At 49.4% G+C, this 22,202-nt stretch overlaps 1 protein-coding gene across 16 annotated transcripts in view; it reads left to right on the forward strand.

Annotated features, from left to right (window-relative positions):
- LOC127001135 (tyrosine-protein phosphatase non-receptor type 9-like) overlaps positions 1-22,202 on the forward strand; it is a 150,172-nt gene that overhangs the window by 70,731 nt on the left and 57,239 nt on the right. For 4 of the 16 annotated variants that reach the window (XM_050865332.1, XM_050865330.1, XM_050865331.1 and 1 more), the window contains exon 2: positions 2,446-2,827. The exons of 5 other annotated variants lie outside the window; for them this stretch is intronic. Coding sequence is in view for 9 of the 11 variants with exons in the window: in XM_050865330.1 (XP_050721287.1) it covers positions 2,789-2,827 (39 nt within the window). In the remaining 2 variants the exon portion in view is untranslated. Of the gene's footprint in view, positions 1-2,445; positions 2,828-10,975; positions 11,114-14,311; positions 14,345-14,712; positions 15,987-22,202 lie in introns of those variants that run through there. 7 more of the 16 variants (XM_050865325.1, XM_050865326.1, XM_050865327.1 and 4 more) reach the window with 5 other exon arrangements.

Genomic DNA, 22,202 nt, shown 5'->3' on the forward strand with positions numbered 1-22,202 from the left:
GGGGTGGGTATGCCCTCACTGCCTCTGCCCCACCCCCTCCCCCTCCCTGCCGCTGCCCACCATCCTTCCTCTCCTGCTGAACCTTACCCCATCCACCAATCCGTTGTGAAATTCTCTCTCTCTCTCTCTCTCTCTCTCTCTCTCTCTCTCTCTCTCTCTCTCTCTCTCTCTCTCTCTCTCTCTCTCTCTCTCTCTCTCTCTCTCTCTCGATTGACTCCTTTAAAAACAAGCTCGACCGTCACATCCTTCCAACTTAATATTAACTAGAGTTGAAATGTAACGTTATGGAGCCATCTGACTAATTTAGAATCACGCAGGTATAGGGACAGTTCACCTAGTCTGGACCATAGGGTCTGTGTTGTCTGATAACTATGTAAATTTTCTCTCTCTCTCTCTCTCTCTCTCTCTCTCTCTCTCTCTCTCTCTCTCTCTCTCTCTCTCTCTCTCTCTCTCTCTCTGTGTGTGTGTGTGTGTGTGTGTGTGGTGTGTGTGTGTGTGTGTACCCCCACCCATCCGGCACCAACAAGTCAGTACTTTAAACTTCCGGGGTGCTGTTTCCCCTTCCCCTCCTCCTCTTCCTCTTCCTCTTCTACCGACCTGCGTTGCCCACACCTCCCTCACCTTTCCCCTCGTTCCCTCTCTCCCAGCCTTTATCCCTCCAATCCCCCTTCTCCCGCTCTCCCCTCCCTGCCTCCTCTATCCTCTTACTCCCTCTTCACCCCCCCACCCCCCCACCCCTTCATGCTCCACCTCCTCCCCTTGCTTCTCTCAAACGTGGACGTGATGAGCAGGGCGGCGATGGCGTTTGAAAGGCTTTGTTATTTTTTTCCATTTAGCTTATTTACCGTGATTCGTGTTTTGATATCCGTTTTTATGATGGTGGAGAGAGATGCCGAGTTCGTGCTTCTGACGTGAGGCGATGGGTGGGGGGTGATGGGGTGGCGGGGTGAGTGCTGGGACTGTGATGATAGTGTTGATGAGCGTGCTGGTTGGTGCTGGTGGTGGGTGGAGAGGGTGGATGTGGTGGTTCTGAGTGGTGATGGTGAATGGGGGAGTGGAGAGAGTGGTAGTGATCGGGTGGAGATGGTGAGGGTGTAGCTAGTGGACAGGGTGGGTGGAAGTGGTGGGAAGAATTCTGGTTGTGGGTGGGTGGAAATGGTGGGAAGAATTCTGGTTGTGGGTGGGTGGTATTGGTGTGAAGGGTTCTGGGTTGTGGGTGGTGGAAGTGGTGTGAAGAATTCTGGTTGTGGGTGGGTGTAAGTGGTCTGAAGGGTTCTGGTTGTGGGTGGGTGTAAGTGGTCTGAAGGGTTCTGGTTGTGGGTGGGTGTAAGTGGTCTGAAGGGTTCTGGTTGTGGGTGGGTGTAAGTGGTCTGAAGGGTTCTGGTTGTGGGTGGGTGTAAGTGGTCTGAAGGGTTCTGGTTGTGGGTGGGTGTAAGTGGTCTGAAGGGTTCTGGTTGTGGGTGGGTGTAAGTGGTCTGAAGGGTTCTGGTTGTGGGTGGGTGTAAGTGGTCTGAAGGGTTCTGGTTGTGGGTGGGTGTAAGTGGTCTGAAGGGTTCTGGTTGTGGGTGGGTGTAAGTGGTCTGAAGGGTTCTGGTTGTGGGTGGGTGTAAGTGGTCTGAAGGGTTCTGGTTGTGGGTGGGTGTAAGTGGTCTGAAGGGTTCTGGTTGTGGGTGGGTGTAAGTGGTCTGAAGGGTTCTGGTTGTGGGTGGGTGTAAGTGGTCTGAAGGGTTCTGGTTGTGGGTGGGTGTAAGTGGTCTGAAGGGTTCTGGTTGTGGGTGGGTGTAAGTGGTCTGAAGGGTTCTGGTTGTGGGTGGGTGTAAGTGGTCTGATGGGTTCTGGGTTGTGGGTGGGTGGAAATGGTCTGAAGGGTTCTGGGTTGTGGGTGGGTGGAATTAGTCTGATAGGTTCTGGTTGTGGGTGGGTGGAAGTGGTCTGAAGGGTTCTGGTTGTGGGTGGGTGGAAGTGGTCTGAAGGGTTCTGGTTGTGGGTGGGTGGAATTGGTTTGAAGGGTTCTGGTTGTGGGTGGGTGGAATTGGTTTGAAGGGTTCTGGTTGTGGGTGGGTGGAAGTGGTCTGAAGGGTTTTGGTTGTGGGTGGGTGGAAGTTGAAGTTGTCGAGCTTTGGTGTGCTGGTTGTGGCTTGGGAGGGTAGGTGGAGGTGGGGGAGAGGGGACCAACCGATGGGCGTGCTGGCGGTGGGTGGGTGGGTAGTAGTGGCGGTGGGAGGTCAGGTGGAGGTGGTCGAGAGTGTGCTGGTTGGGAGGCTGGGTGGAAAGGGCGAGGGGAGGAGGGAGGCAGTGCAGGGGGAGAGACGGAACCAACTGATGGGCGTGTTGGTGGGAGTTGCCTGGCACTCCCGGCTCCATCACGTTGACGGTGCGATGGAAACAAACGAAAAAAAAAGCAAAAAAAGTTATCCTGACCCACTTCTCACGTATATTGCGCAGCACGAGCAACACCGAAAACCTTGCCACCGCCGCCGCTGATCCGCCGCCGCGAGTAAAGAGGAACTAAAGCGTCAGGAAAGGCAGAACACAGACAAAGGTGGCACCGTGAAAAGGAAGAAAGGAAACAAGGAAGGCGTGCTTGAAGGACTTTCCCCCCGTCACAAGGCTTAAGGGAGTGCGTGGAGTTGAGGGTCCGTGTTGGGGACTGCTGAAGGCCCCTGCTCTTCACTTCCCCTTCAGCGTAGTGGAAGGGAGGCTCGATCAAGTAGCGAAGCCGTAGAGGTGTTAGAGGTGAGGGAGCGTGGCGATGGTATAGTGAGGAGGCGGACGACCGGCAGGGAGGATGGTGGCCTGTGGCGGCGTGATGGACTGCTTCCTCCAGGTGAGTGTGTGTGTGCGCCCCGTGTGTCACTGTATTCTGTCCCCCTGTGTGTGTGTGCCCCGTGTGTCACTGTATTCTGTCCCCCTGTGTGTGTGCGCCCCGTGTGTCACTGTATTCTGTCCCCCTGTGTGTGTGTGCCCCGTGTGTCACTGTATTCTGTCCCCCTGTGTGTGTGTGTGCCCCGTGTGTCACTGTATTCTGTCCCCCTGTGTGTGTGTGTGCCCCGTGTGTCACTGTATTCTGTCCCCCTGTTTGTGTGTGCCACGAGTGTCTCTTTATTATGACCCCATGTGTGTGTGTGCCCCTTATTTATCTGTATTCTGTCCCCATGTGTGTGTGCCCCGTGTGTCACTGTATTCTGTCCCCTGTGTGTGTGTGCCCGTGTGTCACTGTATTCTGTCCCCCTGTGTGTGTGTGCCCCGTGTGTCACTGTATTCTGTCCCCCTGTGTGTGTGTGCCCCGTGTGTCACTGTATTCTGTCCCCCTGTGTGTGTGTGCCCCGTGTGTCACTGTATTCTGTCCCCCTGTGTGTGTGCCCCGTGTGTCACTGTATTCTGTCCCCTGTGTGTGTGTGCCCTGTGTCACTGTATTCTGTCCCCTGTGTGTGTGTGCCCCGTGTGTCACTGTATTCTGTCCCCTGTGTGTGTGTGCCCCGTGTGTCACTGTATTCTGTCCCCCTGTGTGTGTGTGCCCCGTGTGTCACTGTATTCTGTCCCCCTGTGTGTGTGTGTGCCCCGTGTGTCACTGTATTCTGTCCCCCTGTGTGTGTGTGCCCCGTGTGTCACCTCCATCGCGTGTTATGTGTTGTATTCTGTCCCCCTGTGTGTGTGTGCCCCGTGTGTCACCTCCATCGCGTGTTATGTGTTGTATTCTGTCCCCCTGTGTGTGTGTGCCCCGTGTGTCACCTCCATCGCGTGTTATGTGTTGTATTCTGTCCCCCTGTGTGTGTGTGCCCCGTGTGTCACCTCCATCGCGTGTTATGTGTTGTATTCTGTCTCCCTGTGTGTGTGTGCCTCATCTCTGTCCTCTGCTGCCTTGCCTTCCCTTCTCTTCCTCATCCTGTTATCCTTACGAGTCTCATCTTTACATTTCCATTCTGTTTCCCTGTGTCTGTGTGCCTCGTGTCTGTCCTCTGCTGCCTTGCCTTCCCTTCTCTTCCTCATCCTGTTATCCTTACGAGTCTCATCTTTACATTTCCATTCTGTCTCCCTGTGTCTGTGTGCCTCGTGTCTGTCCTCTGCTGCCTTGCCTTCCCTTCTCTTCCTCATCCTGTTATCCTTACGAGTCTCATCTTTACATTTCCATTCTGTTTCCCTGTGTCTGTGTGCCTCGTGTCTGTCCTCTGCTGCCTTGCCTTCCCTTCTCTTCCTCATCCTGTTATCCTTACGAGTCTCATCTTTACATTTCCATTCTGTTTCCCTGTGTCTGTGTGCCTCGTGTCTGTCTTCTTCTCCCTTGCCTTCCCTTCTCTTCCTCTCCCTAGTTGTCCCCATCAGTCACCTGTATATCTATTCTTTACCCCTGTGTCTTGTGCCTCGTGTCTGTCTTCTTCTCCCTTGCCTTCCCTTCTCTTCCTCTCCCTAGTTGTCCCCATCAGTCACCTGTATATCTATTCTGTCTGTCCTGTACCTCCTCGCCTCCCCTTTTCAACACCCTATTTGTCCCCACGAGTCTTAGCTGTTTGTCCCGTTTCTCCTCCGTCCTGTCCCTGCCTGCTTCCCTTTTCCCTTCTGTGTTAATGTGTTTGTGCGTACCCCGTGAGTCTCCATCTGGTCCTGTGTGTCCCTCATCCTCATTGTGCCGCTCACCCTGTGTCGCCTTTCTCCTGTGTTGCGTCTCTCCCAAGCGTCCCCAAAGATACATGCAGGAAAGTAGCTAGGGGTCGTATTACAAGACATATCGCCGCCCAAGAACACATATTTGACAAGGCTTTCGTAGGAGTTGTGGGCATTTCCAGGGATAGTGTTATGACCCTGGTGGTAGTGTGAGTCTTCTTCTGTACCATGAACCTGAAGAAACACCCATTGGAACCCAACTGACCCCCTCTTTGACCTATAGAAATGGCTGATGTGGGAAGCGAGAGTGTCTTGTAATACCAACGCTAGGTCGGTATTATAAGACATTTTCGCTTCTCACATCGCTATTTCTATAAGCCAAAGAGGGGGTCAGTTGGATTCTAATGAGTGTTTCTTGAGGTTCACGGTACAGAAGAAGGGTCAAAGTACAACCAGGGTCATAAAACTACTCCTGGAAATGCCCACAACTCCTACGAAAGCCTTGTCAAATACGTGGTCATGGGCAGCGAAATGTCTTGTAATACGACCTTAGTAGGAGTGCTGCGAGGCGGCTATGAGGAACAGGGAGTAAGGACGCAGTTGAATTACTGGTTAGATTACAGTGATGGTTGAGGTTGACTGAAAAAAATACACTTCAAAAGGGAAAGACGGAGTTAAAGGCGATATAAACGTGTTTTCTAAAATTAGTTACTTTGAATTTTCTCTCATTATCGTCATCATCATCATCATCTTAAAATCTGTGGCGCAGTTTGTTAGCTCGCCAACAGCTGATTAGTGATTCAACTTTATGGGCTTTGGGCCTCGGCGCCATTCGACCTCGGTTGATTCAAGTAGTCTCATGTGCTTCTTACGACACCGGAAGCAGAGAGCTGACTAAGAAATCCCATCCGTTCACAATTTTCCCCCTTGAAGCCTTGAAGCTGGATCGTGGCTTTCCGACGCGTCGTCCGATAAGCGTTGTCTGGTAAAGGTTTTATTACGACTTCTACTACTACTACTACTACTACTACTACTACTACTACTACTACTACTACTACTACTACTACTACTATTACTATTACTACTACTACTACTACTATTACTATTACTACTATTACCACTACTACTACTACTATTACGATTACTACTATTACTACTACTACTACTACTACTACTACTACCACTTCCGCTACCACTTCCTCTACCACTGCTACTATTACTACTACTACTACTACTACTAATAATAATAATAATAATAATAATAATAATAATAATAATTTGCGTCTCAGCATTCATTCTGTTATCGGTTCACATCCTGTCATGTCTTTTCATGTCCCTTGTTATGTCGTCCTCCCATCTGTTCATCACTCCGGCTTTGCTTTAATTATTTATTTACTCAAGGACAAAAGAATATGATTAGGATATCTTATGTGAAGGTAGGGGGAGGAGGGGCAAACTGTAGGATAGTGTTGTGTTGCATGGTGTATATGTTTCTGTTTTGTTTTATGTGAATGTTGTTTCTCAGTATAGTTCCCCTCCCTCCCACCTCCTGCTCCTCCTCCTCCACCTCCCCCCCCCCGTCCGTTGGGTGTCCGTGGGGAGCATAAAGGCCGTCAGTGGTGGTGTGTGGTGCCTCGCCTCACATCCGCCGACACACTCACAATGGCGGCTTCTGTTCCCTGCCCCCCACATGCCCCCTGCCCTCCTTTTCCCCCTGATCCCTTGCCTCTCGTGACCCTCCTTACCCTGCCTCCACTCTCCCCTGTCCTCCCCTTCCCCCTGCCCTTTCTATGCCCCCACGAACTTACCCCCCTCCCTCACACTCCTATTCCCTCCCCTCCTTTGCCCCTTCCCTTTGCCTAACTTAACATTTCCTTTGCCTATTCCCCCTGTCTTCCCTGTACCCCTGTTTCCTCACTCCCTTGCTGTTCATCTCTTAACTATTGCGCTCTCTCTCTCTCTCTCTCTCTCTCTCTCTCTCTCTCTCTCTCTCTCTCTCTCTCTCTCTCTCTCTCTCTCTCTCTCTCTCTCTCTCTCTCTCTCTCCCATCCTTCGCCTCTATTCTCACTTCTCTCCCTTTACATCTTTCTCACCTGAGCCCCCGTACCCTTGCTGCCCTTACCTTCCCTCCCCGTGCCCCAGCTCTATTAATAAGCTCCCTCCATCCCCTTGATCTGCCTCCCCCTTTCTCTCCCCTTGTCATCTCCCCCAAACTTCCTTCTCCCTGCCTCTTCCTGCGTGCCCCAGTTTCCTCCTCCCTGCCTCCCTCCCTGCCTACATTGCCCTCGCCCTGAATCCCCTTGTTCTTCCACTGCCGAGGACATAGGATTATTATTATTATTTTTTTTTTACATCACTGGAAACAGCTCAGGGGCATAAAAAAAACAATAAACATCAGCCTCGCCCGGTTAGTGCTCATATACGGAAAAAAAAAGTTCACTAAAAAGTTGAACAGAGGCATAAGATGGGGAAGTATTGTTGTCGCGAGAAAGATTGGAAGTTCCTTATTTTGAAAGTGTTAGTTCATTTCCAAGAGTGTAAACTGGTATGTGGAGGACACCTCTTGATTACTGCTGATGAAACATGAGTGTAGACCTTATATTCTCAGAGGATGCGATAATGTGTTATACAAGTAATTTTTCAACCCACATTGTTTTTGGGCATCGCTCGTTGTAATTGTCTAGGCGATTTTCTCATTGGTGGATGATGGCCCTGTATCCCTAGTTAAAGGGTTCTCACCCACCACAGGCTCAAAGGTACGGAGATAGCACCGCGGCCACGCGCAGCTATATGCTATATGCTCTCAACATTACTGCCTTTACTGAACTCTCTTCCTTTTACTAAATCAATTTTCCTCCTTCCCATGACTCACGTCACTAAATACGATTATATCTTTTGATGTTTTCCCCTGACTATTATTAGTTATATTTTCTTTTTGTTTTGCCCTTGGCCTGTCTCTTAACCCGTAAAAACATGTAACGCTGTTATTCTTGTTTGCTGGGTAAGGCTTTACGTAGCAGGGCAGAGAGGAGGAGGAGGGAGGGGGGATTAGCGGAATGAAGCACCATCAGTGTGTGTTTATGTGGTGTGTGTGGGTGTGGTGAGGCAGGTCAGGTAAGAAGAAAGATCAGTGATGAAGGGTTAGAGGACGGGGAGAGGGCTGTGTGGGGTTAGGGTAGGGACATGGAGAGGGTTGTGTGGGTTCAGGATTTATACGGTACAAATGGAAAGTTTGGGTTGACACATAATCTTGTACTTAGGAGCGAGGGACGGGTTGCTTACAGTCCAGGGCAGTGGTTCTTAACCTGGGTTCGACCGAACCCCAGGGGTTCGGCAAAGACCCTCCCGAAAGACATTGCAATTTTGCAATTGAATTTTAAGCAAATTTTTCCATATTTTTATGAATTGGAATGAAATTCATTCTTTGTTTTATCCAAAATTAATATACTTTTGAATTTTGAAGCAATTTTTCTTCCATTTTTTTTTTTCTTCATACTTGAGAGGTTTGGCTGCTGTGCGGAGGTTTCATTAGGGTTCGCCGCCTCCGAAAAGGTTAAAAACCAGTGGTCTAGGGCGAGGCGGCTCGAACCCCAGTGCTGCCGCGTGACGTCAGAAAGGCCATCCGGTCTAAACCCCAAACCATTACCTCAAAAAAGCGAGCCCGTATAAACATGGGTAAAAGCAGTGTGTGTGTGTGTGTGTGTGTGTGTGAGAGAGAGAGAGAGAGAGAGAGAGAGAGAGAGAGAGAGAGAGAGAGAGAGAGAGAGAGAGAGAGAGAGAGAGAGAGAGAGAGAAAGGAAAAAGCCATTACAAAGCAGTGAAGTGAAGGCAGGAAAAGGGTACGGAGTGAGGCATAAGCTACAGAGAGCCTAGTCGGATGTGAAGGATGAGACAGCGCTAGGAAACGTATGGTTGGGGGAATAAGCCCCTTATAAACACCCTCTGGACTGCAGTAAACTTGAGACCAGGAAGAATAAGCCTCATCTGATGAATTAAATGCACTCTTTTCTCGCATTGTTCAGTAATAAGTGAACTGTTATGCCTTCTCCACGGGGCTGGGAAGGAGAGTCGGGGGAGGCTGAGTATATATGTTAGAGAAAGGGAAGAAGAGTGGAGTAGGTTTGGTGCACAGGAGAGTAGTGATGGATAGTTTGAAGTGATATGGCCGAGTTACGTTAAAAGAAGGAGTTGCAAGGAATAGGTTTTGTTCGGAGAATCGCTGTGTTAGGTATGAGGGCAGTCTGGGGTGTGTGAGTGGAAAGTATACATATATATGATGTGATGCAAAAATCGTCGTTGGGGAAGAGTTTGGTGTGATATTGTGATAGGCGTTATGATGAAGGAAAGATTGGTTGTGTGATAGAGGAGAGGGGGAGAGGTGGGAGAAAGGGGAGGGAGGATATAATGAGAGTAGCGTGACAAGGGAGACATGAGGAACAGAACAATGATTGAGTGAACATTTTTCTTCCCGTTTGTTCCGACTCGTGAAGAAACCAGAGCAAAATTGGAAATGTGGCGGGAGGAATGCAAGTCAGTATCTGGTATGCATTGGCCAGTGACGTGCAATGGGGAATGACCTGGAGTTGTTGGTTGGTACTCATTCATCTTATACCGCCTGATCGTTTCCACTGCGCCCTACATGCAATGGTATGCACGCTTGTGCTGTATAAGCTTTAGGTCGATTCTCACATCAGCTATTTCTAAAGGTCAAAGAGGGGATCAATCGGGTTCTAATGAGTGTTTCTTTAGGCTCACGGCACAGAAGCATGGTCAAACTACCACCAAGGCCATAAAACTACCCCTGGAAATGCCCACAACTCCTACGAAAGCCTTGTCAAATAGGTGTTTTTGGCCAACGAAATGTCTTATAATACGACCCTTAGTATTTTATGGCCGGAAAAAAAAGGAAGGAAAATGAAGAAAGGCCCCTTGTCTTGGTGGTTGCTTCCTGTATCCCTTTTCTCCAGCATGTTGATCCTCGAGTCAAGTGTTTGCTCGCGTCCTGAGCGGCGAGACGGAGCCGTGGTGCTGCGGGCGGCGGCGCACCCGTTGCTTGCTGATGGTCCTTCGGCTCCCATTTTCTTTAGCGGCCGTGGCAGCATCTTCCCGGCTCGTGTGATTACGGGAAATGGGGTTGCGTTGATAGGGGCTCATTTTCTTGTTTGTTGCATGTCGCCAACTGTTTAATATTTCCCCGTGATTTCTCGTTCACTGCGTTCGCTCTGCCGGGGCGGACGTAGTGTGGGATGTGGCTTCTGCGGGGCAGGGGGCATCCCACCCCGTCCTCCCCCCCGCCTCTCCGGGAGGTGGGGTTTCCGGTAAGCCGAACCTCCACCGCTCAGTTTCTCCTTCCCTCCTTCATTCCTCCCCCTCCCCCGCTCCTGCATCCTTTCCTCAATATTTCCTAACCTTCACCGCTTCCTCCTTCCCAGCCTCCTTCCTTTCTCACCCTGTCTCCATCCATCAGTCAGTCAGTCGTTCATAAGGCACTCCCTGCCTCTTTCCTTCCTCGCCTTTCTCACCCTTTTATCCATCAGTCAGTCCTTCATCCCTCCCTTCCTGCCTCCAGGCTCAGCTCAGCCGGTCTGGTGTAAAGACGGTCAATCAGGGTTGGAGGGTCGCATTTCCCTTCCGCTAGTTGTCGGCAAGGGTGGGCGTGAAGGAAAGGGCCAGGATGGAAGTACGTAACGGAAAGGGTGGAGCAGAGGGTGCTAGAAACGGGGAGAGGGTAACCTTAGTGTAAAGGCATAGAGCAGGAAGGAAATAATATAAAGGAAAGGGTTCAGGGGGAAAGGAATGGGGAGTGAAGAGTATAATGGATGGTTAGGTATAGTGAGAGTAAAGGAAGGGAATGAAACGAAGGGATCAGTAAAGGGACACGGGTGGGCGGTGGAGTGACTGAGGATAGAGTGAGATGGTTGTCATGAATGCGAGAGGCAGGAATGAGTGGGATGAGGGGGTCAAAAAAGAGGGAGTGGGCAGCGGGGGATGGCAGGGGAATGGAGTGGTGCTGGAGGACACACCTGCACCAGGAAAACCCGTATTTACTAAACAATGACCGACCGGCACTCCATTAAAAGTATCCTGGTGTGTGTGTGTGTGTGTGTGTGCGCGCGCCCACAGAACAAGTGACCACACTATTGTTACCTCACATCCGAGATACCTCCTCACACACACACACACACACACACACACAAGGGGGAGATGCCATGGGCACTGATGGGCTTAAATTGTTTTTTGATGGGAGTAATTGGCGCGCGCACACACACACACACACACACACACACACACACACACACACACACACACACATTTTCCGTTTATACGCTCCCATACAAGCAGGGAACAAAAGTTTAAGAAAAAATCAGTATCAAGGTTTTTCTTGAGTATGATTATTTATACAGAAGCGTGTGTGGCTAGCCGGCCGGGGACGCACCGCTGCGTGAAGCCAGACTCGGTGCCCCAAGCCGCGGGGCCGCCTTCGCCGCCCATTCATCGAGCTGCCTGGCAGGTCCGCTGCGTATTTTATTGTTTTCGGTGCATTTGTTGGGTTTCAGACGGATGGTGTTGGCAACGGGTCCGAGGCTTGGTCATTCTGGTGAACCTCACTAACACTCCAACCCCCTATTTTTCTGCGCTCTCTCCCACTTTACGTGTTTTCACCAGCTTTCCCCTCCTCTCCTGCTTCCCGTCCTAAATTCCATCCGCTCAGTACTGAAGGAGATGAGTAGCGAAGCGGAAGAGTCACGCTCATGCGATTTCATATTGACGTCACTAATGATTTAAAGAATATGATAATGTGTTGGGTTCGTCATGGTAGTGAATCAGGGTAAGTGGGCAGAGGCACCTGCCTGAGAAGGGCGTCAGTGACCTCCCCGTCCCGACAGCTGCCATTCTCCCGTCTTCTCCCTATCCTCCCTCCCAGCTAAGCGGAGCACACCCTCTCCCCCCAGTCATGGGTGGCCCTCCTTATCGCCGCCCCTTCCTGACTTTTGGTGGCTCACAGCCCTGTGGTTTCCGGGCAGGGCCAGGGTCCGCCGGATGTGGGTGCCAGGCAGCTGTTTGGGGTGAGGGGAAAGGCTTCTGCCGAAGCCTCCTCCATCTCATCAAGGTTTTCAGTGTCAACACTGCGTGGTCTGTGTGCTGGGCTGAGCCATGAGCCTCACCTCTCGTGCCGCTGCCTCTCCCTCAACCACTCCAAGGTTTGGCGCCACACGCAGCTACTCGCCGGGGCTGACTGATCATTGCTCCCCACTGCAGTACATTAGACTTGACGGAGGCTACTCTGCCCACTTCCCTTCCTTGTTGAAATGCATTGCATAAGCATGTGTTGTAGCGACTGCATGGTTTATTTACATTTCATGGTTTATTTTTATCTTTATTATATTTTCTTATGATTAGAATAAACCACATTACCGATATGAGTACGCTAAGATTCATGCGAGATGCTGTGCCTCCCGGCAGAGGGCACATTTTGAAGGGAAACAGGAGGGGTTAGTGGCGGCGTCTCTCATCCTGGAGGCCGGAAGTGTTGTGTCAGCCGGGCACCGTGCACTGAGGCGCCACTGTGGTCGTGTGGTCGGAAAGTGACCCTGGGGGGAAGGGGTTAAGAGCCATGGCTGGCTTATACGCAGCTAGCGGAAGGTGTGGGCCATGTGTGCGGTGGCTCTCGTGATGCCAGCCTGTCGTTGACGGTCGAGCATGCCGAGTCCCCTGCGAGCTCTGACCTGAAAGAAAGCTGGGCTGCCATTCAAGGCGGGTCCTGCCACGGCGAGACTCCCACCCGTGGCCAGACACCTGCTTTATAGGCAGGACAACGACGCACAGAAGGATCCCTCTATATCACCTACCTACAATGAACATGGAAGCATTCTCCAAGAGTTTTAACAGCTGCGGTCCATCTTCCTAATCAGTGCAACATCGAGGCTCAAATAACCGATCAGGAGTCGCGGCTTTGCCACAACGACCCAGCCTTATTACCATCTTACGTATGTATACTTTATTTCCAGAAGCCCGAGCGTTCCGTGAAATTTGAGAAGCAATTTTCACAAAATATTCCTGATCATTATAAGCGCGTTAGAGATATTTAATTTCTCTTCAAGTGCCTTCAAGGCCGACTGTTTGTTGGTGCTGCAGACCGTGAGGGAGGCGCAAGATTTGTCCGCACAGCACCGCGAGCCCTTCCTTCCTCTCAACCCATGACCCATGTCTGTCCTCACCTCCAGCCAGAAAGCTTATCCCCACTAGAGTTCTAGGCCCTGCCCTGCCCCCAGTCATCAAAGACGAGGCCACTGACGGGTGCTTAGCGGAAGCGTCTCCTCGCGCCCGGCGCCTCGTGGGTATCGTGTGGGTTTATATACACGACGGGTTGGAGATGGACGGGATGGCTGACCTTGACCAGATATGAAACTCGCCCCGGCGAAGCTCTCGCCTTCAGGCTTCAATTATGTTGGAATTCCAAAGTGTACAAGGTCACTAAAGCAGATGACCAGGACGAGAGGCAGCCAGGTCACCTTGAGAATGTTGAGGCACACACCCTGCAGCAGACTCCTGCTGTGCCGTGCTGCACACTTCATTCACCTGCCGGCCACGCCTTGCAGGAGCGTTGGCGGCTATAAGGACGGACGGTGTCCCGCGGGAGGCAGGTGCAGCGTTGACCCGCCGAGGACAGAGACCGTCAATATGGTAGGCAGCGAGGGGGAGCAAGCAAGCATGACTGCCTTCAAGTTGAACAGTCGCTGGGCGGTGGGTGCGAGGCTTGCCGGGGCGGGGCGGGGCGGGGCGGGGTGAGGTGAGGTGAGGATGACGCTGCGACTTTGCAAGAAGAGGTGCGGGGCGAGACGGCTGCGGCCCGGTTTTTACCAGGCGGAGATGAGACGGGAAATGGGCGGCTGGGGGCAGGAGAAGGTGTCGATTAGAGGAACTTTTTTTTTCTGTTGTAATCATTCATTCGATTTTTCTTGCGTGCGAGTTAAGGGCGAGGCATGAAGGCATGTGGGGCAGGAATGCTACCTCAGCGGCAGGTCACAGTCGCTATGTAGGTCGTGGCAGTGAAAGTACTTGCTCCACGCCCCTCCGTAGCTGCAGCTCAGTGAGAGAAGTGTTCCATGATAGCAGGTCGATCGCAGCGCCCCTGACGGTAGGCGGCGGTGATCAGAGGCTCAAGGCTCACTCGGCTTTACTTCTTTCGGATGCAACTACTTGATTTTTATTTTGTGTTTCTAAGTGACACCAATAATTGTATTGACTAGTAGTTCAGTATATAGTTGAAAACATATTGATTCATTAAGTTCGTAATGTGTTTGGCGCTGCCATTGCGTCTGCATATTGAGTTAGTATAATGCATGCACTTGTCTATGACACTAAATTTACATTGGTCCAATATGTAATCTCCATCGCGCGTCACGCACTAAATATGCAAACTCAAATAACCAGCATTGGATTGCCTCGCTAACCGGCCCGCTCGCCCTCGCACAGCTGTTGCCGCAAACACGGCTCGTTCTTTTTATAGCTGCAGAGCGGTACGGCACGGCCTTTGATCGCATCCCCACTTCATCAGTTATTTCCACGTGATGTGTATTGAATGTTGGAAGGCGAGTGTTCCGCTCTTGAGCTAATGCACAGGGAAGAACAGGTGCACAGGACTTCATAATCATGCTTAACACCCAGTCATTTTATATTACTAATGTATTTCCTTGTATTGTTGCAGGTGAGTGTCCGGAGGCAGCCGCCAGGTGATCAGGTAGTACCAGTATGCCTTAAGTCTTGTCGGCCCCTCGGGGTGAGGAGAGAGGGGGGAGGGTCTTCGTGCACTGCCATTGTGTGAATGTTTTTCTTCTTGTCCTCGGAGCCTTGCTGCTCCCTTTGTCCCCGCCAGGTCGTCGCCCTCTTGTCCTCCCCGCTAGGTCGTGTTTCCCTGATTGTTCTCTAAAGGTCACACTTCCGTAGTCGTTCCTTGAAGGTCACACTTCCCTAGTCGTTCCCTGAAGGTCACACTTCCCTAGTCGTTCCCTGAAGGTCACACTTCCCTAGTCGTTCCCTGAAGGTCACACTTCCCTAGTCGTTCCCTGAAGGTCACACTTCCCTAGTCGCTCCCTGAAGGTCACACTTCCCTAGTCGTTCCCTGAAGGTCACACTTCCCTAGTCGTTCCCTGAAGGTCGCATCTCCGTGGTTGACTCATGAGCGTTGTCCCATAATTGTTCCCTGAAGCCAGTGGTCCCTGCAGGTCGTTCTCCAATAATCGTCTCCTGAAAGCTTACCCTCAGTGTCCCCTAATTTTCTCCGTGTGATCGTTGTATCCTGATTCACCTCCAGGGTCATTGCTTTCTGAGCTTTCGAGTAACAGTTGTTCCTTTGATGTCCCTTTAACATCATCGTGTCTCACTTGTTGTCCTTAAGACTCTTACTTGACCCTCCTCCAAGGTTGTCTGTCGTCTCCTGTCTGTTCCCTCAAGCTCGCAGCACTTTGTCATATAGGGGCGTCATTGGGCGACTCAAGCAAAGTCGCCCGAACTGTAAGCTACAGGACAGATCTCAGATGCGAGACTGAGTTGCCCAAACGTGTAGTTGAGTAATGCAAGGCAGCAGCGTCAAGCAAGTTTGAACCAAGCCCTCCATTCTGGAGGCCTTGGTTTGAACCCTTGGGAGCCACGTGTGATGTTTCGATTGTTCCTTGTGAAGAAAAAAGAAAATATAACGTAGCACACCTATGGCGCGCTTAAATGATGCAAAAAGTATGTCCACACCAGTATGCCACCATCAAATAAATTAAAGAACGGAACTTCAACGTTGAAACACTGTGTGAAACAAACAAACAAAAAAAAAAACAGCCTTCATGAGACTTAATGATCGTGTGGGCTCTTCAGTTTGAAGCTACAGACACAGGTGTTAATGGAATAGCTATTGTGCAGAACCGAAGCAACAACAACAATGTTTGCTGTCTCTGATTCAAGAGTCATGGTTCATGGGAACTATTTATGCCCGTGATCACAGCAAAAGTATCGAAGAGTTCGTTGGAGCAGAACACGATCGCGTCTCTGGACGGTTGTTGAGCTGTCTCTGTTCAAAACCTTCCCTTATACTCGACTTTACTTTTATCTGTTCCTCTTGGTCATAGTGACCACTGGCATGCAGTTGTTTGGACTACATGCTTATATCACCTGTGCACACCTTTAAGCACCCATTCGGACTACATACTGCTCTCCCTCCTCCACGGCCGGTCACGCGCCAGCCAAGGGTGCAGTCCAGCAGGCCATTACACTAGCCAGCGGCCACAGGCGAAAGTTTCCCCGCGATCTTAGCGATGGAGCGCCGAACACGCCTCGCTGGACCCCGGCTGCAGAGGGGTCCCGTACACCCCCCCAAGCCTGACCGGACACTGCAGGTGTGTGTGTGTGTGTGTGTGTGTGTACTTACAGTATAGGTATAGGATCTGAACTAAGCTCGTGTTGTTTGGTTTCCTTCTCTGCTTTTATTCAACTTCACATCAAATCCATACATGTTCTTATCTCTAATTATCTCTGCACCCAGGTATCAATGATTCTAGTGTGTGTGTGTGTGTGTGTGTGGTGTGTGTTGTACACCATGTCAGCGTCTATACTTTTACATTAATACGTATCATATTTGTGATCGTCATCGGCTTATAAATAAAACTCTCTCTCTCTCTCTCTCTCTCTCTCTCTCTCTCTCTCTCTCTCTCTCTCTCTCTCTCTCTCTCTCTCTCTCTCTCTCTCTCTTCTCTCTTCTCTTCTCTTCTATTCTCTCTCTCTCTCTCTCTCTCTCTCTCTCTCTCTCTCTCTCTCTCTCTCTCTCTCTCTCTCTCTCTCTCTCTCTCTCTCTCTCTCACACACACACGCACACAGTCACTTCCAGTCACCTGTCACCTCATCATCTCTCTCTCTCTCTCTCTCTCTCTCTCTCTCTCTCTCTCTCTCTCTCTCTCTCTCTCTCTCTCTCTCTCTCTCTCTCTCTCTCTCTCTCTCTCTCTCTCTCTCTCTCTCTCTCTCTCTCTCTCTCTCTCTCTCTCTCTCTCTCTCTCTCTCACACACACACACACACACACAGTCTCTCTCTCTCTCTCTCTCTCTCTCTCTCTCTCTCTCTCTCTCTCTCTCTCTCTCTCTCTCTCTCTCTCTCTCTCTCTCTCTCTCTCTCTCCTCTCTCTCTCTCTCTCTCTCTCTCTCTCTCTCTCTCACACACACACACACACACACACACACGCACATAGTCACTTCCAGTCACCTGTCACCTCATCTCTCTCTCTCTCTCTCTCTCTCTCTCTCTCTCTCTCTCTCTCTCTCTCTCTCTCTCTCTCTCTCTCTCTCTCACACACACACACACACACACACACACACACACAGTCACTTCCAGTCACCTGTCACCTCATCATTTGTCTCCTACGCCTTTTGTCCCCGGCAATCTGTCCATCAGTCGGAACATTCAAGAGGAAGCTGTTGCCAGATTCAACCAGTCTAGTACTCGTTAACCTTTCTCGAAATATTCCTTAGTAGTTTTTTTTTTGTGTGTGTGTGAAGTTTACGATAGTTTCTGCGCACGTGATAATTTGAAGTTCTCGGAACAGTAGTTGGTTGGTTTATTTAACATCAATGATTATTTAGAATTGATTGGAAAAAAGACACTAACATGTATTTCTCAGCGGCTGTATTCTTCAGACTTCGCCTTGCTGGGCCTAAGAAGTGGGGAAGAGACAGCCTTGTTATCATGTAGTGTAGGAACTTTTAACTCATATGAACGTATGGATGCCGCTTTTTCTTGTCTTAGAAGTGTTGATTCGCTTTTACGCGGGAATTTGATGAAAATCATTATTTGAAAAGTTGTTGAATACTTCACTTTAAATAGTACATCGCCTCTCCCATTTGTTCCCCATATTTCTTCGTCTTTTTTCTATTACCTCCATTTCCTCCTCCTCGATCTTTCCTGTATACCTTACGTTGAAGTTTTCTCTCGTTTACCTTTGCCTTCTTATGTCATCTTTTATTCACCTTCTTCCACCTACCCCTTCCTTTCTCTTTCTTTTCACTCCACCTTCGTCTGTCCCCCACCTTGTCACTCATTCTCCTCCTCCCATTCCTGCAGATCTCCTTCCCCTCCTCTTTCCCACCCCCCTTCCTCGTACCCTCGCACCTTACCTTCAGAGACACGCCAGTCCTCGTCGATAGACCGACTTGGTCGGCTCGGCTGACGTCACCCGATAGAGTCGGTCTGTCGGCATCCTGCTGTGGGCCGCCATTGGCAAAGGCCCGTGCTCACCCCTATAGGGAGGGAGTAATCTTTGAACAACAACAACCCTACCTTCTTACCAATCTCTCTCCCATTCATGCAGATCTCCCCTTCCCTTGTACTCCTCTTTCCCCACCCCCTTCTTCGCACCCTCATTTCAACCAACACCATCACCTGCCCCTACCTGCTTTTCACTTTATCCTATTCCCTTTCCTCTTTATCTCCTTCCTTCCTCTTTCCCCTTCATCTCCATCCCCTCCACCTTTTACACACACACACACACACACACACACACACACACACACACACACACACATATTCTTCCGGCTCTCTCCTTGGGGGGTCATCACGGTGAGTCATTCAGCAAACACACCTGCAGGCTCATTAACAACACCTGCGCCCCCGATCCACCTGTGCTTCACCTTCACACCTACGCCTCCGACAATCAGCAATAGCTCTTGAGTGTTGCAGTGGAAGGTTCATTTCTTGAGTGGACCAGTGAGTGGGTCAGTGGGTTCAGGAGTGGATCATTTGGGTGGGAGGGTGATTCAGTGTTAAGGCCTTGGGTCCAGTGGTTAAGTGGGTGATTCAGTGTGTTGGCCTGATGTTCACTGGCCAAGTTAATGGGTCAGTTCTGTAGTTTGGTAAGTGATTCGGGTTTAGGATTCAGTGGGTGACTCAGGTTCATTTATTTAGTGGTTCAGAAGGTGAATTTGAGTTTCCTGGGCTCGTTTCAAGGGTTCAGTATATCAGGTTCATTTATTTAGTGGTTCAGAAAGTGAATTTGAGTTTCCTGGGCTCATTTCAAGGGTTCGGTATAAGGGTGGCAGCATAAGACAAGATTCCAAAAGTTAACGACAAAATCATCTGTTAAACTACAACCTGCCTCTTGCCCCTCTGCCCACTACCCCGGGAACGAAGCTCGGAAGAGGGAGGTGAGAGGGAAGCTAGGGAGGTATTGCCCAGGTGGGGTTTACCAGCACCTGTTATACCACCGCTGAGGAAACCCAGGCGTAGTCTTGTTCCGATACACTTGAAAAGACCAGGGCACGCATTCTCAGGCGCTTTCGGGTCTCGCAAGAAATATTTCCAAGGCCACAAATGAGATGAGTCGAGTTCTCATGAGTGTTTTTCACATTCATGGTTCAGAAGACTTGTCAAACTATCACCAGACTCATATAACTACCCATGGAAATACTCACCCTCCACGAAAGCCTTATCAAATGTGGGTGTGTAAGCCTTTTCCTTCATTATCATTTGTTTCTTTTTTATAATCATCTTTTCTTTCTTTCATGATAATTTATATACGATATTTTCCCTTTACAAGCTCGTCATGTATAAAGTTATATTCAGAGCTTACTAAGTCGCCTATGGGTGTTGGCCTTGTTGTGCGGTTACCCCTCAAAGCTTACCTTAAGAGTAGGAACGGTGGTGTGGGTGTAGGATGAAGTGGAGACATAGAATAAAGGTCAGTTCGACAGTCCAAGACACAGTCATTGTAAGCGTTCAAACCAAACAGTATTTTCCACAATGATCCGTTAACTCTACTCAATACCACATACTGATTTCCTGTGTGGCTGCCTAAAATTTCCTCCGTTTTATATCAACGCCAAACACTATACAAGGCATTTTCGTATCGTCACCCTCATAAAATAATTGCTTAAGTCATTTTTCAGCGATTTCCAGGTTTTTCTCTTCAAAGGGGAGGCGGTGGCTGAATCGACAGAATAACACCACCGCGTTCAGGAGGACGCGAGTTCAATCCCCGCCCGGTGCCACCAAGCTGGGATTTTTCAGCCGCCGCCGAGTGGCTTAAAACTACCCACATGCTGTCCAGAAGACCACCTATCAACCCGGACTCTAGATTCTAGGATTAAAGATGAGCTCCGGGAGGGCAGCATGAGCCAATGCAAGATGGCGCCACTATAAACACTCGCCTGCGCCAGAACGGGCTGGGCCGACCATCAGGACCCACCGGGAAGAAGCCTTGGGCCGATCATCAGGCCCCACCGGAAAAAAGCCTACCGGCGCTATAGGCCGCGACGTAAAAAAAAATAAAAAATTTTTTTTTTTAACATGCGATTGCCATTTTAGTATAGTTGCCTTCGTCATTCAAGGTTTGAGTGTTCTAGAATTGCCCTTTTCATTTCTGTTTAAATCTTAAGCCAAATGAGATAATGACAATTCTTTTCTCATTTCCTGTAAAGTAGAAAATAATGACTTAGGCGGTTTGTTTACGAAGGCGGCGGTATATTTTGTGTTTGGTTGGGAAGCTTACAAACTTGCTGTACTGGACTGTGAAACTGGCCCTAAGAGTCTTTGGCCATCTTGATCACAGCCAAAAGAGCCGAGCGAAATTCAAATTGATGTTGATGCAATAGCGGGTTTGCTGTGCTCTAGGGGTCATATTATAAGACATTTCGCCGCCCAAGACCACATATTTGACAAGGCTTTCGTAGGAGTTGTGGCCATTTTCAGGGGTAGTTTTATGACCCTGGTGGTAGTTGGACCCTTCCTCTGTACCGTGAACCTTAAGAAACACTCATGACAACTCAATTGATCCCCTCTTTGAACTTTAGAAATAGTTGGTGTCTTATAATACCGACCTAGATATCGTCAGGATCTCGAAGATATACTAAGAACACAAAAAGCACAATTACAGCAGCATTAATATTTGAATTTCGCGCGGCTCTTATGGTTACAACATGGCGCCTGTGATCACGTTGGCCAAACTCTTATACTCTATGGGTTTGAGATCTTACAGTGCTGACTTGTCCAATACTCTATGGGTTTGAGATCTTACAGTGCTGACTTGTCCAATACTCTATGGGTTTGAGATCTTACGGTGCTGACTTGTCCAATACTCTATGGGTTTGAGATCTTATGGTGCTGACCTGTCCAATACTCTATGGGTTTGAGATCTTACGGTGCTGACTTGTCCAATACTCTATGGGTTTGAGATCTTACTGTGCTGACTTGTCCAATACTCTGTGGGTTTGAGATCTTACTGTGCTGACTTGTCCAATACTCTGTGGGTTTGAGATCTTATGGTGCTGACTTGTCCAATACTCTATGGGTTTGAGATCTTACGGTGCTGACTTGTCCAATACTCTATGGGTTTGAGATCTTACGGTGCTGACTTGTCCAATACTCTATGGGTTTGAGATCTTACGGTGCTGACTTGTCCAATACTCTATGGGTTTGAGATCTTACGGTGCTGACTTGTCCAATACTCTATGGGTTTGAGATCTTACGGTGCTGACTTGTCCAATACTCTATGGGTTTGAGATCTTACGGTGCTGACTTGTCCAATACTCTGTGGGTTTGAGATCTTATGGTGCTGACTTGTCCAATACTCTATGGGTTTGAGATCTTACGGTGCTGACTTGTCCAATACTCTATGGGTTTGAGATCTTACGGTGCTGACTTGTCCAATACTCTATGGGTTTGAGATCTTATGGTGCTGACTTGTCCAATACTCTATGGGTTTGAGATCTTACGGTGCTGACTTGTCCAATACTCTATGGGTTTGAGATCTTACGGTGCTGACTTGTCCAATACTCTATGGGTTTGAGATCTTACGGTGCTGACTTGTCCAATACTCTATGGGTTTGAGATCTTACGGTGCTGACTTGTCCAATACTCTATGGGTTTGAGATCTTACGGTGCTGACTTGTCCAACGGAGCAATACGACGCTAAGGTTGTTCGTGGAGATGTCACATGCAGGAGAGAGTAAAAATAAGTACTCATCTTGTCCCCTATCTAGAGCAGCGTTCGTCGTGATAACTACTCAGGGTCGCCACTTCTTTTACTCAGGGTCACCACTTCTTTTACTCAGGGTCACCACTTCTTTTACTCAGGGTCACCACTTCTTTTACTCAGGGTCACCACTTCTTTTACTCAGGGTCACCACTTCTTTTACTCAGGGTCACCACTTCTTTTACTCAGGGTCACCACTTCTTTTACTCAGGGTCGCCACTTCTTTTACTCAGGGTCACCACTTCTTTTACTCAGGGTCACCACTTTTACTCAGGGTCACCACTTTTACTCAGGGTCACCACTTCTTTTACTCAGGGTCACCACTTCTTTTACTCAGGGTCACCACTTTTACTCAGGGTCACCACTTTTACTCAGGGTCACCACTTTTACTCAGGGTCACCACTTCTTTTACTCAGGGTCACCACTTTTACTCAGGGTCACCACTTCTTTTACTCAGGGTCACCACTTTTACTCAGGGTCACCACTTCTTTTACTCAGGGTCACCACTTTTACTCAGGGTCACCACTTTTACTCAGGGTCACCACTTTTACTCAGGGTCGCCACTTCTTCACAAACAAATAAAATATATAAAAAAACATG

This window comes from Eriocheir sinensis, chromosome 20 (assembly GCF_024679095.1).
Source record: "Eriocheir sinensis breed Jianghai 21 chromosome 20, ASM2467909v1, whole genome shotgun sequence".
Classification (NCBI taxonomy): domain Eukaryota; kingdom Metazoa; phylum Arthropoda; class Malacostraca; order Decapoda; family Varunidae; genus Eriocheir; species Eriocheir sinensis.